This window comes from Gobius niger (assembly GCF_951799975.1).
Source record: "Gobius niger genome assembly, chromosome: 7".
Taxonomy (NCBI): Eukaryota; Metazoa; Chordata; class Actinopteri; order Gobiiformes; family Gobiidae; genus Gobius; species Gobius niger.
In genome coordinates, this window is record NC_136858.1 from 3884066 (window position 1) to 3904850 (window position 20785).

Here is a 20785-nt window from a genome sequence, read left to right on the forward strand (position 1 = left end):
TAAAATAGAGTAATTGAGGAACAAAAATGGTGAATGAAAAATTGAAAAAGGGAGGGAGATATTTAGAAATAATTGGGGAAAATGGTATGCAATGGGGGAAAAATTTGGAAAAAATTGGTAAATGAAAAAAAAATTCAAGGGGAGGGAACAATTTAGAAGTAATTGGAAAACATTCGTAAGTAATTAGGGAAAATTTGAGGAAAATTCAGGAAAATTTGAAAAGGGGAATAATTTAGAAATAATTGGGGAAAAAAATTGTAAATAAAAAAAAATGAAAAAAAACTGTAGAAATAATTGGAAAAAAATTGGGAATTTTTCAAAAATGTATTTCAGTTGGATCAGGGTGATTGAGTAATAAAGCAATGAAAATTGACATGCTTGCCGGCAAACTTATGCACATTTCTGATGGTTTGGAAAGTATGACTTGCTCGATAAAGTACCCCAAAAAATATTGAGATTTTCATTTTTGTCAATATTGCCCAGCCCTAGTTCAAAAGCACAAATGGTAGGAAGGTACAGAGTCATTTCTCCAAGCTTTAATATAGTAAGCACTTGTTTGCAGGATTTCCCCAAAAAGGAAAAGTAATGCCATTTTTATGTGGATCTGAATCTCCAGTCAAACCAATTACAAATGCACAGAAACTAGTCGGCGAATTCAGGAGAAAGTACAGCCCAAATTGACAGTCTGTTAAAAAATACTCATCACTTTGGAATCATAATGAAAGACGGCATTTACTTGAAGGCAAAAAAGGCAATTAAGTGAGGATTTTGTCCATTAGCAAATACTTTTTGCATCAACTTTACTGGTCAAATCGTTTAATGAGGGAGAATTAAACATCCTGCATTTCTCACGGCTGCTGCAAAAAAAACAAGCAAAGAACTAGACACAAAGTACGAGCCTCACTGACCAAGAGTCTCTTGAACAAAGTGTCACTGCCAAAAAAATCAGGGATGCAGATATTTAGCCAAAGATGTCGCAGCAGTTTGGCTAAAAAAAGCACAAAAGCCTCTGCAAAAGTGACTCGCGTTGCCAGATTTATCTTTTTTTTTTGCCTTCATACAATTGATATGCAAACCCACGCTGTACCGGCCCAGTAGAAGCTCATTTTATTTCCCAACCCAAACAAAATATTAAATCGAAGTTGAGGAAATCGAAGGTTGCACATAAAGAGTAGTTAATTGGAGATCGTTGGGAGGATGTGGCGAAAAGTTAAAGTTGCATTTGAGCGGTCTACCCCAGTGCTGGTGACAAAGATACATCTAGTCTTCATTCCTTAAGTCAAAAAGTCGCAACCAAAAAGAAAAAAAATAAAAATAAAATAATCTTGACGTTTGTTTCCCCCCCCCTCGTTTTTTAATGTAAATACGCCTCGTCTCTTCTTTCCACCGGGTCGGGCTCAGGACTACGCCGACACTTTGTTTTCCTTCTGGAAGAGAAAAGAATAATGGGAATTTAATAATGGTAAAAATCAGAACAAAAAATAAATCATTACATTTGGGAGATTGTTAAAAATGTTGGCACACTTTTGTTTCTTTAAACTAAATATGTGGAAATTACAGCATGTTTTATTTATTCAAACCTATATTTATTTGTATCATTTTTTTATATTATTAATTGTCTTTTCAATTTTTTCTTTCATTCATATACTTTATTACTAATATATGCCCGTCTTTCAATCTCTAAATTTATTGAGAATACTATTTACATTAATCGTGGGTAAAGAAAATGCATCTTAAATTTTGAATAACTGATCAATTTATGCATTTTATAGATAGACGGAAATGTGTCACACTAGGACACTTGGCCTAGCGTGGGGAAAGGAGGGAATCCATTTTTTTCACTCTTTTTCTAGTGGACGAGTCCATTTAGCTCACACAATAGCATCAAGTCAAAGTCAGGTCATAATTAATGTTTTGACCCAGCAGATTTTCCACTAAAAGTGTAAAACAGGCACTCAAAGCTAACATTAGCATGAAGCTAAGGTTAGAATTTACTGTAAACTTTTGTCAATTACTACTTTTTTTCCCCCCTGTTGTGCACTGTACAATGACAATAAAGGATACTGAAATTGTGAAATACTTCCAGGTCCAACAGAGCTTTACCCTAATTCACTATAATGGGATTTTATTGATTTAACCTGCTGTAGAGCCGACAACAAGGCTCTATTTTAAACATCGGATCACACAGAAATATCACATTTACTCTGGATTAATTATCACATAATTTGAAGGCATATACCATGAAGGCTTATTTTGAATATTAAATAATATCTTCCATTTTGTCTGGAGAAATGGTGCCATTTATCATTCTAGTTTGGTGTAAAGCGTTTTTCAGCCATTTAACTGTTCTTCAGCAGATAAAGTTGTGTGTTTGCTGTGTATGTCTATGGAAATCAACAGTTTGGACCTGGAAGAAGCTTATTATTGTGTGATGTCACTCTTAAAACATTATGTACAGATTTGGGCTGTTGAACCACTTTGTTCCTCTCTCTGTCTCTTTATCTTTATTTGGAAGAAAATATCAGAATTCAGTATTTGCTCCCATACTGGTGGAGTAATGGGTAAATGTAATATTTTCCCTGTTGAACGTGACCGTTTATGGCTGTTCCAAAGGTGCCGTTTGTTCAGTATCTTCACCGTTTCATGTAAAATGACGTCATTTACAAATTAATCCATATAAAGTCAATTCCAATTATCATAACATGATATTTACATGAAGCTCCAGCTCAACATAGGTGCACGGTTCATAGAAAAAGCTCCTTTACCCTGTAGGAGAGATCGGCGAACTCCCGTCCGGCCTGGTTGCCTCGGTAACCACCCCTGTATCCGCCGCCCTGAGGGTGACCCCCGAACGACCCCCGACCTCTGTTGCCGCGGAAGCCCATGCCCCCGCGTCCACGGTAACCGCCTCGGCCGCCCCGGCCGTGACGCAGCGGGAGGCCGAAGGTCTCGGCGTTCATGCGTCGCTCCTCCGCCCACGTCTGCCGGCGCTCCCTGAGGACGAGAGGCCGGGTCATCACAGCGCCGCCAAAATACACACAACCCCATACTTTTACTACATATACTTCACTACACTTCTAAAGACTCCAAAGTAAAACGTAAACTTGTCCACGTGTTTGGTTCATTTTTAAAGCCCAATAATGCACACTTTGAACATCATGCCATTGACTCACATCAAGGGAGGTTTGTCCCTGTTGTGTTGCCGTACAGAGGTGCAAATCCAGGCATAATATTCATGTTTTAGAAGCTTTATTTAAACATATTTGGACTTTCTTCAACAAATACTATAGTAATTTCACTTAATAATTCTCCAACAGACAATTCTTTACTTTTATTTGGCGTGATAATTGACCAGTATCATCTGTACTTTTACTCAAATAACAAAATCAAGTACTTTGACCAACACTTAAAAACTATACAGGTGCTCGTCGTATAATTAGAATATCATGAAAAAGTGCATTTATTTCTGTAATTCAACTTAAACTGTGAAACTAATATATGACATAGACTGTTGTTATAATGTTGATGATTAAAGTGATAGTCTGCAAGTCAAGATGTATTACAAATTTTATTAAATGTTCAAAATCTACCACCTGGTCTTGCATTTTGAGTAAGTAAAAATGCATTATTTCTTGTAAAGTCACTGCTTCCCGGATCTCTGCAACTAAACAAAGTCTAGTATCCTCCCATGTTGACCAATTAGACAGGCTTTTCCTGTGAACCAGCCTGTCAGGTCCAATCAGGAGGGAGGGGGAGGAGCTTGACTGTTTGCTTTTGACAATTCTGTTCCTGCTCTCTTCATTTTGCAAACTAAGAAGGGCTTTCCGGCTAAAGAGGGGAGGGATTTGATTGTTAACTTTCACATTTCAATCCATCCTCCCTCACTTTGCAAACTTACAGACTATCACTTTAAAGCTTAGAGTCCATTTTTTAAACATTCTCATTTCTGAGCCATAATCAAAATGAAAAATAAAGGCTCACTTTGCATGTAATGATTCTGTCATGTATTAGTTTCACAGTTTAAGTTCAATAACAGAAGTAATATAATTCTAATTATATGACGAGCACCTGTATATTTAAAGCTGCCTTAAATATGCCATAGAGACGCATCCATAAAGCTTGAAGTACTGGACTAAAAACCTAAGCAGAGATTAAAACATTAAAAACTTTGGTGGTTCATGATGTTACTTCAGCCTCGGTTCCATTACTTCTGAGTCTAGGTATTATAAGCAAAAACAAAATTGCCTCAATATATAAAAATGTTCTTAATGTGACAGGCCTTGTTATTGTGAAAGAAGTAAATTCATGGGCCTAATTTTCCACCTTATTTTTAGTCTGACTGGAGTTTACAGGCAGCAATGACAAAGCCTCGATCTGAGTATAATATTGTGTATGTTGTACCTTCCAAACCCGGCGCCGCCGCCCGACTTGTCTTTCCTGTAGAGAGAAAAACAAAGTCATGTTGAAATGATTTCGATAAAAGCTTGAATTACAGTTTTGGAACAAGCGTAAGACTCTCCGCACCTGGAGTCGTCGCAGGAGATGTTGTCAAAGAAGGACTTGGACTTGTCGTAGTAAACGTTGGGTCCCAGCGTTTCCCCGGACTCCTCCTCGGGCTGGTCACTGGCCGGAGCGTCCAGGCCCGACTCCGCCTTCTCCTCCCCGTTCAAAGCAGCCTTCTCCCCGACGGGCTTTTCAGACTTCTCATCTGAAACACACACAGGGAATTAGACTTTTACAGACTCTCGAGAAAACAAGGAGAAAAGCCACTTCAGGGGATGTGAGGTCCTTGACACCCATTAGAACCCACTAGAAGTCTAAGTTTGGTCAAGGTGAAGAGAAACTGAAACTAATGTTACAAAGATGCATTAAATGCGCAATAAAAAGCATTAAATTTGACTTGCTTATGTTTGTATGAGTCACAGAGTCCAGTTCTGTTTTGCTTCAGCTCATTTTCGCTCAATATGGACAGGCTGTATCTCTAAGATTGGATTTTCTGAGAACTTTTTAAGTCTCTGGGTTAGTTTTTCAGATGAATAAACCCCTGGGCATAAAACGGTGTAAGAACTGTTAGCCGTGAGTTAGCGGCTAGTTAGCAACACTAGCCTGTATCTTGTAAACACAACTTGTAATAAAGTCAGCTCTATGTGGAATATTGGATTTACACTAAAGAATTCTCCAGTTTGTTGCCATTTTCTCTCTTCAGCAGAAAGGCCGCACATCAAGTGGTATCAGTTTCTGGTATCGGGACCTCATTAACGAGTACGAGTATGAGTACAAGCATGTGGCATCGGTGCATCCCTATTGACAAACATTTCAGGAGGTTTTACTCATAGCTTTAGTCTTATAAACTACTTCTAATTTAGTTTTAGTCTAATTTGAGACAGCAAATATTCAGAGCTGTGGTAACGCATTATGGTTTGCGGAGGCTGAGAGAAAAGACTGCCCCTAAAAACGCCTTTTCTGTGCTCATTTACTATTTATTAAAAGGAATAGGCCACTGTTTTTACATACTGAGATATGCTCTTACCTCACTTTAGCCGAGTTAATATATCCCCGTCTGGTCTTTGTCCGTGCGCTCTGCCAGGCAAACGGAGCACATACGCAGCCTCTCCCACATGTCACATAGCTCCAAAAAAGCTCACGATAGAAGCTACCAAGCTCTTCCATGTGTTCCCTATTTAAATAAAGTTACGTGAAGTGTTTTCATGCGAAGTATATTTACACAGAAATGTAACATGTCGATTTTATAAGCAGATAAAAAGGGGGACTATATTGTGAGGCGTAATGATACGAGGAGCAAAACGTCCGCGCAGTAACTCCTAAAGGTTATTGACGGAAGTGAGCGGGGGAAGTCTTTTTGGAGCTATGTGACATGTGGGAGAGGCTGCGTATGTGCTCCGTTTCCCTGGCAGAGCGCACGGACAAAGACCAGACGGGGATATATTAACTCGGCTAAAGTGAGGTAAGAGCATATCTCAGTATGTAAAAACGGTGGCCTATTCCTTTAACATTGCCTGTAATGTGTAAACTGTCCACCAGGGGGTGCTGCAGTTACCTCAGCACTCTGGTTTTCCACGGTCTTCCAAAAATAATACTTTTAACAAAACGAAAACCTGGACCTACGCCTGACACCCCAGCAACTTTGGAATTGCTTTTTGAAATGTCCCAAAGATTCTTTTTCAAATTCAAGTCATAAATCTCATCACTATGGCAGGAAAATTAGAGCTTTGGAATTGAATAGAGAAGCCAAAAACAAAGCGACACGTACCTTTGAGCTTGAGCTTGTTCTGGAACTCGCGGTCGATCTCCTCTTTGTTGAACTGTGCGTTGGCGCTCTCGAAGTCAAAGTCCTTCTCGAACTTCACGGGTCCGTCCCGGCGCACGTTAAACCTGCCCCTCCCTCGGTGCCCGCCTCCACGACCACCGCGCCTGTTCGCCGGAGCGCCCCCTCCTACAGCTGCCGGGACAGAACAACAGTGAAAGTATTAGAAAACGAGGCTTCGGTGTTTAAAAGAAAAATGTGGTTCACAGAGGAAAAAGATACTGATAAAATGGTAAAAACGTTCCCGCTTCAGACAAATATAAGACAGTACTGTGCGATCTGCCAGTAAAAAACTTCACTTTTGTTAAGATATAATAAGGATTAATACTAAAAACAGCCAGATTCATGGTATTGTATCTATAGCATCTACAGCATATTGTGGGGTTGAGCATTTTGTTTTGGTGAAGGTCACCCTCGTGGAAGTGACTGATAGGGCTGGGAACCGGGTATCGACAAAAAAATATATTGAAAGTAAATCTTATATCTTTAGATCCAGGGACAGCATTACAGGAAGTTACTAAGCAGTTTCAGGTCAAATTAGGGCTGAAATATATATCGTAATCATATCGATATTGCGATATGACCATTCAAAACATTAAAATCGAAAAAGCAAGATATAAACGATATAGATTTTCATCAATAAAACTGCACTCTTTTGTATCATTTGTTTACATTTTTCTGAAAAATGCTTGGTCTTCAGCGAACCCATAAGTATATTGTATCATATCGATAAAGATATCTGGCATGAATATCGAGATATGAAATCTAGTCCATAAAGTTCAGCCCTAGTTCAAATAAATTATCCCCCCCCAACATTTTTTCTCCATTTTAACCAATTTTCATTTACTTTATCACCTTTCATTCCAGTTCTTTTCCTAATATTTACCCTATTATTCAAAATAGTCTTGTTCCATTTTCTCCCCATTTATTAATACATTTTTTTCCTTATTTTTGCCACAATTTCTCCCCATCTGTTCCCAAATTATTCCCCATTTTCCCCACATTTCTTGTCATTGGAGATGAACCCAATATTGTAAATGTGCAGCTCTTCCACACATTATTGATCAGTTTCCTGGTTCTAGGCGACAAATATTCTACCATCAGTTCAGGTATCGAAAAACCAAGTATCGTTAAAGTACTGGACTCGGAGGGGTCTTGTATCTCAGTGTGACACATGCGGCACCAAACTGAAGCTACGGTGCAGGAAACCAAACCGTTAATCAACCGCTTTATTTCATTATTATAAACTTTACATTGTATTTTTGCCAAGTCTGTGAAAGCTCCAACTCACCGTCAGGAAGCTGCATTCCCCCATGCCTCCCTCTGCTGCCCCCCATACGAGCCATCATGATGTCGTCACGTCCGGGGCCTGTGAAGGAAATTTCAGTGTTTTAAATAAATAAAAACAGTTCCATGACAGACAAAAACAATGGTCACAGACATGGCATTGCCTCCCTTGCGCTGTAACAGGTCGGATGTTTTTTCTGAGGCTGCTTTTTGGGGGATGTTGATTTGCCGAATATGCACCACTGATATTACGCCACCCCTAGAGGCCGTAAGCGCCACTACAGGTGTCGTAGCATGTTACGTTATTTTACTCATTAATCGTCCGTGAGAGTAAATACTACGCTGACAAACTGATAGAGGGATATAGTACATCCAATTACACAATGGCCATATTTTTTTTACTCAAACTTGGCGGTAAATATTGTTATAAATACAATTACCTTAGCCCGCTAAACCTGTTGGCTTCTTTGTGATTCCATTAGTGTGTATTGGTGGCTCTGACCCGGAGGCAAGTAGTTGCAATTGTGGTTTTCTGGCCAAAGACCCCAGGGGGAGATGAAAGACAATCATCCTATTAACACTTGTATTACCCCCAGAGGGACTACGGAAAGGATTTATTAAGGTAAACAAGTTACTTAGTTCTGCTTTAACAGAGCACATTTTCTCCTGTTCAGCTTTACCCAAATCCAAAAAGCTAAGCTAAGACCTACAAAACTGATCACAACTTTATCGCATTGTTGCCGCTTTTTTTGTCACGTTCTTTAAGCGTTTTTGACGTGTTTTCATCTCTTTTTTTTGTTGAGTTTTGGTCACTCTTTCCTGTGTGTTTGTGTCGCTTTTTAAAATTGTGTTATTGTTGCTTTTCACATTTTGTTGCTCTTTTTGTCACTTTTATGCTTTTAGATTCGGGTAGAGCCAAACTGGAGAAAATATGCCTGGTTCATGTGAGGGCTAAAACCAAACTCTTACCCAAATCTAAGAGCCTATAGGCCAGTGTAACGCCTCATTTGAAAGCCAAGACCTTCAAAACTCCAAAAATCCTCCAGCCAGGTGTTTCTGACCATTAGCCTCGCTCCACATCTGGAGACGAGTCCCTGAGCGCCGGCCTCAGGTCGCTCCAGCGGCATGGAGGACGGGTCAAATGCAGAGAATGAATTTCCCTACAGGGATTAATAAAGTATACTTAACCTAAGACTGATTCCAACTAGGGCTGAAAGATATATCGTTATCGTATCGATATCGAGATATGAACATTCAAGATATCAATATCGCAAAAGCAAAATATATCGTTATTGTATTGATGGAGATATGAACATTAAAAATAGAAAAAGCAAGATATAAACAATATAGACTTTTATCAAAACTGCACTCTTGTGGTTTTCACCTAACCCATAGTTATATCGTATCGATAGAGATATCTGGCATGAATATCGATATATTGCGTTTCCATGTCACATTTTTGTCTGTTTTAGTCACAATTTCTTCACTTTTTAGTCATGTTTTTATTGCTTTTATATTGGGTGATTGTTGCTTTTCCGGAACATTTTTGTTGCTTCTTTTGTGGCTTTTATTTGCGTTCTCATTACTTTTAAAATCGTGTTTTTGTTGCTCTTTATGTTGTATTTTCATCCTCGCTTTCGTTACTATTTTGATGTTTTTTCCCCCCAAGAAGCTTCTAGATTTGGGTAATGCCAAACTGGAGAAAAATGCTCAGTTCAGGTGGGGATTAGGAGGTTAAATCAGGTCGAACACGGCCACAAAATAGTGTATTTTATTTTTCACTCGCTACTTAGCACCTGTCTGCTTTTGGGGAGTATTATTTTATCGTCTTTCATCAATAAGTAACAAAGTTTAGCTCCTCTTTTGGGAAGCCGCTCCACACCCCAGCACAGACAGGTGGTTGCCCAGCCTAACCCTGTGTCATATCGGCCCAAATATACCATTCTCATTCAATTGTCCTGCCTTCATCTCATCACACAGTAGCAGCAAATCAACACAACAAGTTGAAATCCACAGGATGAGAAATAAAGAATTAGTAAAACGGTGTTGACATGTAGCGAGCAGAGCATGTCAGCCTTCACACAGACACACACTGAAACATGAGTTAGATGGAACGGAGATGAGTCCAGTCTCCAGAGAAGGGCATGCAGCGTCTGAGAGGGAGAGAGGCATTAACCTGCGCCGCGTTTACTGGGATCTCGCTCTCCTCGGCTCTGCTCAGACTCGGCCTTAGGAGGTTTATGGAGGTCTGCTCCTGCAACATCACAGACTTTCAACAACACAGCGGAGAACACCCCTCAGCAGCAGAAAAACATACAGACTCAGAGATTACAAATGCACAGTAGTGACTGACAAACACTAATCAACAACTCCGACTGGCCCATTCACTTTTAAATATTTACAACACCCCAAAAACCTGCTTTGATGACAGACACTTTCAATAGAACGTTTCTCTCATATCCACAGAAGCTTCTTTGCTCTTGTGGTCACAACTCAGGGCTCTGGACTATCGGTCACTAGTCGCACTGGTGGTCCCACAAACACCAAGTATAACTTTGGTTTCAAGAGGATGTTCCTAAAAAGGACAGAAACAGCATCTTCACTGTGAGCTCTGTGAGGGCAGAACAATAACGCTTGATGAGCATTTGAGCTTCACGGTTCTTCTGGACTTCTGCTGCGAGCGATGAGTGGTGAAAAGGAGAGTTTAGAGCCACGCTCTCTAAACAAAAACAATCTTACAAACTGCAACATCTCATTCTGGCCACTCGCACAGATGCAACCATAAACATTTTATGCTTGCAATAGTGGCATACGCAATCATTTGAGAAGGGTCTGAAACCAGCTGATGGAGGGGCACGTGATCAGTGGAGCTCCACTTCTCCACAGGAAAAGACGTCACCTCGACAGGACACTAGCTTAAAGGGACTATACGGAGTATATTTAAGTATTTTCATCCCACTACATATTCCAGCCATGTCCTAATGTGTGAGCTCAGAGGTGTTCACCACAACTGTCTCTAAAATCCTGCACTGTTACTCAAAAAGGTGTTACTTCGGGTTCGAAGTGCCGTCATGCACAAGCTTAATATAGAAGGTGGAGTTACACATATGACCTGAGGTGGCAGTAGTGAGTATAAAATGGCCAACTTGCATCTAGTCTCTTTAAACTAATTCAAACAAACTGGCAATTAGACGGTCACTCAGATGACTTTAGGCACCATCCTCACTTATTTCTTTTACCCATTTATTTTTCACACCAACTTTTATTAAGTGCCAGTTTTTTACCAAGAACAAATACAACAGTTTTGTCCTGTGTACTTTGTACATTGAATGACGATCAATCCATCTCTGCACCAAACCTTAAGGATAGTGGAGTTTCCTTTAAATAAATATCATGGGGAAAAAGTGGAGGAGACGTCCATTCCTGTGGAGGTGTGGAGCTGCACTGATCACATGACTCTCCATCGGCTGCATTCAGACCCTCTTGGATCACTGTGGGTGTCGTCTGGAGCCGTGGTCCATGTGGCACCATCACATTGAGCTCAGAAACCAACACCTTTAGATACTTAGAGGACATGTTTCTCGTGTTTTTGTCCCGTGTCAGCCTCACCTCTCCTCGGGCCGTCTCCTGTAGGTCCCATGTCCTGATGTGGCGCCTTCTGGCTGTGTCCTGCCCCTGAGGGAGGAGCGGTCCGTCCATGAGCCGGGCTCCTCTGCCCCAGACCGGGAGCAGGGGCGGGAGCGGTGGCCGATGGCGCGGAGGCCGAGGCCGAGCTAGAGCTGGGCGGCACCGCCGGGTCAGCAGACGGACTCTTCCTCAGCGGGTCCGCAGACGGGCTGCTGCGGCCTGGACAGAGGGGGGAGAACGATTAGAGCGATCTAAAGCGCAGAGAGGGGCAGTTTAAAGTTTGATATTAGTGAAACCACAGTGAGTCGTTTGTGTGTGATCTGACAGAGCTGAAAAATCACAAACATGATTCTTTTAAACATGCAAGTTACTGTCAATCTGTGAACAGAGAATTTACACACAAATCAGAACCAACCAGTGAATCTGAAGGGCGTCGACGTCAGGAAAAAGGGGGTTAGTGACAGAACACCTTCTACATGACACACACACACAAAAACCATCCCATTTGTGTCAGAATAAACCAGCGTGGACTGATCCGGTGAGTAAAAGCGGGAAAGACCTAAACCAGGTCCAAACTAAGTCCAAACAGGTCCCGGAGGAGCTTTACCTTCGTCTACAAAAGCCCCCACAGACTGAGAGGGGTCCAAGCTGCCGAATGCGCTGTAAGAGTGAGCAGGCACTGAGCGTCCTGTAGGGGGCAGAGCAGGCACCTTAAACAAGTAACACAGGCTGTTCCTGACTGAAATATAACAGTGCATTAGTCTGATGAAGAGCTTTGTCTGTCCCGACGACGTAACGGCAGCAGGCGCCGATCAGAGCCGGGATCAGTGTGAAGGTGACTGTCTGTGGCGATATATCGTCCATAAGATAATATCGGAATTGCTGCTTGGAAGATAATTTACAATCTCATTTTTTTAATGGAAACATTTTGAAAAATTGGGGGAAAATATAGGGGAAAAATGGGGGGGGGAAGTGGAAAAGACTGGGGGGGAAATAGGAGGGGAAAAAAACATTGGGAAACATTTTGAAAAAAACTAGAAGAAAGCGGGAAAAAATTGGGAGAAAATGGGGAAAGGTTCACTTTTAGGATTTTTTTTAATGGGGGAAAAAATAGGAAAAAACATAGGGGGAATGAAAAGATTGGGCGAAAACTAGGACAAAGTAGGGGAAGAAATTTAGGAAAAAAATTGAAAAAATAGAAGAAATTGGGAATAAATGGGGCAATTGGGGAAAGTTAAGGGGAAAAAATGGGGAAAAACGGGGGAAATGAGGAAAAGATTGGGGGAAAAACAGGACGAAATAGGGGAAGAAATTGGGAGACATTTTGAAAAAAAATTAGAAGTGGAAAAATTAGGGAGAAAATGAGGAAAAACTAAAGGAACAACTGGGGAAAAATAGGGAAAAAATGGGGGAAAATAAGGGAAGAAATTTGGGGAATTTAAAAAAAAATATTTGTATTTCTTTAATGGGGGAAAAAGTGGGAAAAAACGTGGGAAATAGGGAAAAGATTGGGAGAAAATTAAGACAAAATAGGCCAAGAAATTGGGGGGGAAAAAAAGAAAGAAAAAAAAACATTAAAAAAAAAATAGAAGAAAATTTGGGAAAAATTTGGGAAATTTATGGGAAAAAAACAGGGGAAATTAGGAAAAGACTGGGAAAAAATTAGGGGAAGAAATTACTGGGGGGAAAAAATGAGGAAAACATTTTTTTTTTAAAATAAGACAAAATAGAGGAAAATTAGTGGGAAAATTTGAAAAAAAACGTGGAAAGTATTTGTTTCTGCCCTTTGGTCGTCTACTCAGGACATGCATCTTCCTGAGCGACAAAGCAACGTAAATTCATTTCTGATGATTTACACAAGCATCTCGTCATCATCGTTATCAAAATAGTCCCCACAAATATTAAGATATTCACATCGCTCAGCCCTACTGGTCACGGGTGTTTTTATCTGTACCTAAAGTGACGTGAATGTGATGTAGAGGAGGCAGACAGAGGCCGACTCCAGTTTAAAGTCACGGAGAGGCATTTTCTCTGCTGCTCCTCAGATTCTGTGGCATGAGCTTCGTGGAAAAGAGCCACAGACAGACCCTGAACCCTTGGATGTCATGCACTGGACAAATGTTGTAAATTTCTATTCAAGGTATTGCCAGAGGTGTTTAATTTCTGTATTATAAGTCCTCATACGTGATGGACTGAGGGAGCACGTAAAAACAAACAAAAAGACAAAGCAGTTTCCTCCTTACCGACTCCAACGGCTCCAAACTGCGGCGACACCAGGGGGCTGGACGTGAACTGGCTGTAGGAGGGCACCGGGGCGCGGTTAAACAGACCGTACGAACTGGACTGGAACGCCGTGGGGGGCGGGGCCGAGCTGCTCATCGACGACTGTGAGGAAAGAGTGAATAATTACAAAGTCAGTGCAGTTTGATGCTGGAGGCCTGGATTATACAGGCAGAGTATATTTTAACACCACAAACACATAAAATAATCTGTGCATATTTCATTTCTTAAGATGTGCAAACCTTAGTATCTTTTTGTTTTTCTTTTTTGTTTTTTTTTGCTCCTTTCTATGTTGCCAAACTCTCCTTCTCTTGTGTTTCCCCTATAAACATATCCAAGTCGCACTTTGCATTTCATACAGGCACGCACACACATGCACACATGCGCACACACACACACACACACACACGTAAATGTTTAAGGTAGCACTTCTAACTTGTGCCCTTTTTTTGTTGTTGTTGTATAGAATTTGTTTTATGATTATTATTATTATTACACGTCAGTGGACTTGTCTACTGTTTTTGTATTGTTCGTCTGCACTACCTTAAATTAAAAAAAATAAAAAAAAAAATTTCAAAAAAAAGATGAAAAAAAAGAAAAAAAAAAAAAAAAGATGTGCAAACCTTTCATCAAACGGAGGAGAGAGAATTGGACAAAACTGGAAATGCTCGGCTGTAAGAGTGAGCAGGCACGGAGCATCCTACTGGGTCAGAGCAGGCACCTTAAAGCGACAGTCTGTAAGTTTGCAAAGCGAGGAGAGATGAGACTGAAATTGGAAAGTTAACGGTCAAATTCCTCCCCTCTTCAAACCAGAATTTTCAAAAGTTAATGATCAAGCTCCTCCCCCCTCCTCCTGATTGGACCTGACAGGCTGGTTCACAGGAAAAGCTCGTCTCATTGGTCGACACGGGAGGATACTAGACTATGATTAGTTACTGACTACTTTGCAAAAAATAACATAGCATTACTTTATATCACAATTGAAGAGTATGTGGTCCATTTTGCACATTTTATAACATTTGTAATGCATTTAGACTTCCAGGCTATCACTTTAAACGTAGATTGAGGCCCAAAAAACGCTGGACACTGTTCCAGACTGAAATATGAAAGTGCCTTAGTTCTTGCCCGACGACATGACGACAGTGGGCACTGATCAGAGCTGGGGTCGATGTGAAAGTATTGATAGAGGCTCAGGCCCCGGTGTTTTTGTCTGTACCTAAAGTGACGTGAATGTGATGTAGAGGAGACAGAGGCCCACTCCGGTTTAAAGTCACGGAGAGGCGTTTTCTCTGCTGCTCCTCAGATTCTGTGGCATGAGCTTCGTGGAAAAGAGCCACAGACAGACCCTGAACCCTTGGATGTCATGCACTGGACACTTATATTTTTGATGAACTTGAGCCCATCATTTCTGACGGTTTGTAGAATGCTCTCCTGTGTTTTCACCTGTACGATGGCCGGGTCCTGCAGGGAGGAGGCGGATTTGGGCGGCTCGCACACGGTCAGGTCCTTGATGTCGCTGCCCCTGAAGATGATGTACTCAAAGGTGTCATCGCGAGGCGGGATGGGGCGGTCGGTCGGACGGTCCTCGGTCCCGAACGAGCGAACTGAAGTCAACGAGAGGAACGGGTTAGAGATGAGGGCGATGGACAAAATGATAGAAAAACTCGGTAACACTGATTAAGATTAAGCTTAAACCACAAGGCTCCTTTTGGAAACGGTGTCTGTGAATCTGTCGATCGTCGTGAGGAAAAAAATGCATTACTTTGTGTAGAAACAAACCTGTTTCGAAACAAATACTGGGGAAATAATAGGACAAGATAGGGGAATAAATTGGGAAAAACTAGGGAAAGAAAGTGGGAACAAAATAGGGACAAAATGGGGAAAAAATAGGGAAAGCAATAGGCAAAAATGGAGGAAGAAATTGGGGAAAAAATAGAACAAAACTGGGGGGAGGGATGACAAAATAGGGGAATAAATTGGAAAAATGAGGGACATTAAAAAAAAAACTGGGGAAATAAGAGGAAACGATTGAGAAAAACAGACAAAATGGGGGAAAATAGGGAAAGCAATTAGGAAAAATGAAGAAATTTGGAAAAAAAAATAGAAGAAAACTGGGGGGGGAATAGGAAAATATTGAGAAATTACAAAATCGCAAAAAAAAAATGAAAAAAATACGAGAAAAAAATAGATATTTATTGGAACAAAAATTACAAAAAATGGTGGAAAAAGAGGAAAAGACTTGGGGAAAAAAATAGGACAATATAGGGGGGAAAATGGGAATAAATCTGCCCCTTTATAGTCAGTTCAGGACGGTAGGTATGATTTTGAGCGACAAAGTAAATATCACTAACCAGCCTTATCGTAAAAGTCGCCACAAACATTAGATTCATTTGAGTCAACATGGCCCAGACTTGGTCACTGGTGTTTCATCTGTTTCTAAAATGAACGTGAATGTGATGTAGAGGAGACAGACAGAGGCCGACTCCGGTTTAAAGTCACCAAGAGGCGTTTTCTCTGCTGCTCCTCAGATTCTGTGGCATGAGCTTCGTGGAAAAGAGCCACAGACAGACCCTGAACCCTTGGATGTCATGCACTGGACAAATGCTGTAAGAAAAGTCTTTATTCACAATGCTTGACTGATGTTTAGAATCTCTTTGCCCATGGCTACAATCCAACATCATGTTTAAGAAAGAAATGATTGAACACACGACAGTCACCTTGATCAAGATAAAGCTTAGACTCATTGAACAATCTTTGTGCACAAATAGTGCTCTTAAATAAACTTGCCTTGAAGCTTTTTAACTCTACCTCTTAATCTAGAAACAAATAAATGATTAGTAACATGGAAATGGAAGCCTCTTCTTGCTGCCAAACAGTAGTTAGTACGTGTCATTTGCCAATAAACCTCTCAGAGTTGTAAATTCCTTTGTTTATGAAAGCAGACAGAGTGGCTCTAATCAGCACATGGAGATACAGAGCCCCGTGTGCACATGGATCCTACGCTACCTGTAATATCACTACTTTTACCAACAACTGTCCTTCACAATGATCCGCTCCAGCCTTTAAAATGCACAGTCAGGCTCCAAAACGCACTGGTTAACTGGGGAAAAGTGCCTGGAAACTAATTACAGTTGTTAAGGTGAAAGCCGAGAAGCCCAGAAATCATCAACACTAAATAACTATTACCTGCATCTGCACTGGTGTATTTGCACTACGGGATCTGCTGCTTTTTCTACATTTGTAAATTCACCTTTCATGTCGCTGCAGGTCATGTTCATTTTGTATGTGTATTTTTAATAACTTCAAGTATAAAACAACAATTACCTTGCATATTCCTTGTCTTTATTCAATGTGTCAGGAGGTGCAACCAGGTAAGATATTAATGTAGTCATAAAACATAGGTTTAAATGAACAAATGGTTAAGAACAATGATGGGAAAATGTGCTGTTTTTAAAGTGATCATTTGCATATTTATAAATTAATTTCCCTGTCTTTAATTGTAAAATCATATGTTGAAAAAAGTAAATATTTTGCATATACAAAAAGACAACCATCCTCAATGCAGACACTAATACACTCGGCAAAGATTTGACTTTGAGACCATTTTTGAGAAAACTTGGTTGTGCCACCTGACCTTTTTTTTGCAGAAAAGTTACAAATACATTAAAAAGCTGCACTAAGCCATGTCTTTTTGATTATTTTGTCAGTAGTGAGCCCTGTTCTCCATGGTGAGGGGCAGGTGAGGGTGAGGCGTGTCCTGTGAGGCGCTGGTCTCCTACTGTGGTACAAAGTCACCTCACTGTTTGCGACTTTAAACACTTTGAAATGTTGTTTAACAAACATGACTTGTTTAAACACATAATTCTAGACTCAAATATATGCAGGTCTTCAGTTTTGAAAAAAAAAAAATAGTTTTAACCTTCACTGACAATTTCAATAAAACTTGCATGAGTGAGAATTCGGGTTGCACAATTAAATCCAAATCTGCAATCATTAAGCTGCACAACCAAATTTTCAGAAAAGAATATATCCTCCCTCAGCTGACCCTGTAGATAACGTCTCTACAAACTCGGGGTGGGACATAAATTGGATCGCAATACTTTGTGCTGCAATACCAAGTATCAATATTATTTCAAATATCGCAATACTTTCAATACTTGTGTTTGGAGGCATTATCCTTTGTTTTCCAGTAACAGCACTTTGTTACATTTTGTGTTAATGCACTTTTTGATCTTAACACTTCCATAAATGTCAAATGGCATTGGGTTTATAAACTTTGGACACATGACAATTTTCTTTTGTACAAATTTGAAGGTGAACATATTACAAATCATAATTGCTTACTGTATCGCAATACGTTTTGGATCGGCCTCCGATTATCGTGATATGTATCATGACAAAAGTGGATCGTCCCAGCCCTACTACAAACGTTCTGAAATGTGACTGTTAGTTGAGAAAAGGTTCATATCTCAGTCTTCTCTAAAAGGCAAAAAACCAAGACTTCTTTAAAATGTGCACAAGTTTCCACTGTCAATAGAAAACCTACTTAAAATCTCAACAATTGTGAAAAAACTTGCAGTAAAGTATCTTTCCAAAATTGTGCAGCCCTCGTTCCAACCCCTAAAATGCACATCCAGCCCCACAACACAAAACCACTAATTAACCGATGATAAAAAGTCCCAAAAACTCTGGGAAACTCCCAAAGGTTGAAAAAACGAAAAAATGTGTTTGAATCAATGAATAAACTAAAAAAAAAATGTGGAAAAATAAAAGCTTTATGGCTTTATCAGGAGTGAAAAAGGTTGAACAAGGTGAATGTTATGTAAACTTTTACAAAATGTGCAACTGCAAGAAGCTTGAAATGAGATAGTCCTTAGAAATGTTGCACTTAGACCAAACAAAACTCTCTCGTTGAAAAGTAAACAGCTTGCACATCACATAGCAGTTCATTCTAAAATTGTAGCCAACCCTAAAGTTTAGACGTCGAAAAACATTGAATTACATAAATGATGAAGACAAATCTGATCACAAAAATGTCTAGATCTTGCATTGTTCAGCCCTATTTAGTTTGTTTCACCATAAAATCTCTGACACTTCCTCTCCACTTCCACAGGAGCGACCCCCGAACGTCTGTGTGGGTCACATAATGCCATCTTCCCGTGGGTCTAATAACATGGCATCAATGAAACCAGACACTAAACCCACTCATAAATCCGCTCCGCTTCCCAATTGGCTCCCTTCTACTTAGATTAATTTATAATTAAAGTGTCACGCCGGCTTTTGGTGGTAAACCTTTTGTTGTGCGCACGGAGTGACGTCAGAAGTTAAAGCCACAACATGAAAAACGGCCAAAGCCTCTTTAATGGAGGGTTTAATTAAGTCAAAGGAAATTAAAGGCACATTACAAATGTCACAAAACTGATGAAATTGTTAATCTTCTTGTGGGGTTGTTGGATAAATAAATACAGCGAAATAAAAGACCATGAGCATGTTCAACTTTTGTGGAATTTGGTTTGCATTAAAGGGATATTTCAGAATTTTTGGCATAGGGCCTCATTTCCTAGTTATCCAGAGTGTTGTTGATTTCTTTCTTTCTTTCTTTCTTTTTGTAATTCATGCAGTTCTTCTATTTGAAGAGTTTAGTGGTGCTAGGCTAATGCTAGGCTAGTGCATGACTATGGTAACTAGTAGCCTGCATTAAAAACCTCTTCAAAATCATGGGGTCATCCTCCAAATGTTGTCATAATTGATTTGTAGAAAGCTCCTTTGTGAATTCCACGTGTAGTAATGCGGCCGCAGGTAAACAAACTACTGTAGATCCGGTAACCGAGCAGATCACTCCGCCGCTGCGTAGCTTACAACCGGGAAGCTGATGCTGCTCAATCTTTTAAATGCAAAATGGTTACGGTATATTTATAAAAATATTCAGTCAACACAGACATTTACATGGGTAGTCTGCTGTTATAAGTGATTTTCCTCAGGTGCACTGTGCTTGGGTCAGACTGTTTTTAATGCAGGCTACTAGTTACCATAGACATGCACTAGCCTAGCATTAGCATAGCACCACTAAACTCTTCAAATATAAGGACTGCATGAATGAAAAAAATAACTATCTCTAGAAATCAACAACACTCTGGATAACTAGGAAATGAGGCCCCATGTTAAAAATCTTGAAATATCCCTTTAATGTAAAATTCTGAATTTGTATTTGCTGCATGATGTCCAAACACTGATATCAGGATGACTTGTCCAATGTGTCTAATCTTGTATATCACCACCAACTTCATCCCAAATGTCCCTTCTTACCCATAGATAAGCACAGAAAAACAAGTCTTATCACTTTTGTTATCCCACTGATTAAATTCATTAGTATTTTCCCATAGCTAGCAAATTCATAAGCCTGTAACTAGCATTGTGCTCTTAACAATGCTAGATACAAAATAGCCTGGACTCCCAAAGTACTACTTTAGTTTGTAATAAACGCAACGACATCTGGGTGAAAATTAATTAATGGCTTCCAGTGTTTTTGCTCAAAAAACCTGTTAACTCTTGTAATGCACAAATAAAAAGGTGGACCTTCATAATAGCTGTCCAGTCCAGTCCAAGTACAACTTTGATTTGATAGTGCGTGTTGCTAAAGTTAGCGGCTAACAGGAACATCTGGCTTGTATTAGTTGTTTTTGCAGGTAAAAAGACACGCTTGTAACTTTAATGTAACGCACAGACAACTTAAGACGTACAAGTGCCTTAATGATGTTGTATAAATGTGAAAAACAAGGTAGAACCGGGCTAAAACTGCAGTTGTTGGCGAACGTTAGCATTAGCCGCTTAGCTCCGTTACCTTTAGCGAGTGCGACAGTGGAGTTCTCCGTGTCGATCGTGTACAGGATTCCCTCGTAGCGGATCTCGGCCTTCGACACCAGGCTGATTTTACTGCCCAGGTAAGGCGTCCCTCCTCCGCTCATGGTGTCTCCGTGGCCCGGGGTCACCGCACAGGAATAAAGTCCGCGTACAAAAGTGCAAAAATCAGTCTGGATTCGGACAGGTTTCGGAGCGTTTCTTCCACGGGGCTCGCTGCTCTCACCGCTACAACATGGCGGAGGCTACCTCATCCTCAGGGTTGCCAGATCTCACGAAAGAAACAAGGAACCAGGCCTACAAATAGAAAAGCACCCTGGTGGAAAAAACAAAAATAAGGCAATACATGTTTATCACTCACGCTGCACGATTTTGCAATATGCGATACGGGTATGTGTAATATTGCGA

The 20785-nt window shown here is 40.3% G+C and overlaps 1 protein-coding gene across 2 annotated transcripts; it reads right to left on the bottom strand.

Moving 5' to 3' along the window:
• Window positions 1-1338: 1338 nt before the first annotated feature.
• Window positions 1339-20639, bottom strand: lsm14aa (LSM14A mRNA processing body assembly factor a). Of its 2 annotated transcripts, XM_079560418.1 has the most exons (11): window positions 20361-20639; window positions 14963-15123; window positions 13483-13624; window positions 11222-11458; window positions 9789-9866; window positions 7617-7694; window positions 6272-6460; window positions 4525-4708; window positions 4402-4437; window positions 2766-2994; window positions 1339-1427 (listed from the first exon to the last, which is right to left on the bottom strand). In XM_079560418.1, the coding sequence occupies exons 1-11, from the start codon at window positions 20482-20484 to the stop codon at window positions 1404-1406; spliced, it is 1482 nt and encodes a 493-aa protein (XP_079416544.1). In that variant the 5' UTR covers window positions 20485-20639; the 3' UTR covers window positions 1339-1403. The 2 variants fall into 2 exon arrangements, with proteins under 2 accessions (XP_079416544.1, XP_079416545.1); XM_079560419.1 differs by lacking the exon at window positions 9789-9866.
• Window positions 20640-20785: the final 146 nt, after the last annotated feature.

Excerpts from the sequence above, each read along its gene's own strand:
- lsm14aa (XM_079560418.1), bottom strand. The coding sequence starts at position 20,484 with ATGAGCGGAGGAGGGACGCCTTACCTGGGCAGTAAAATCAGCCTGGTG. Across the intron at positions 13,625-14,962 it reads AGGACCCGGCCATCGTACAG|TCGTCGATGAGCAGCTCGGC; the intron begins GTGAAAACACAG and ends CTTTCCTCACAG. Across the intron at positions 1,428-2,765 it reads TCGCCGATCTCTCCTACAGG|AAGGAAAACAAAGTGTCGGC; the intron begins GTAAAGGAGCTT and ends TTTCTCTTCCAG.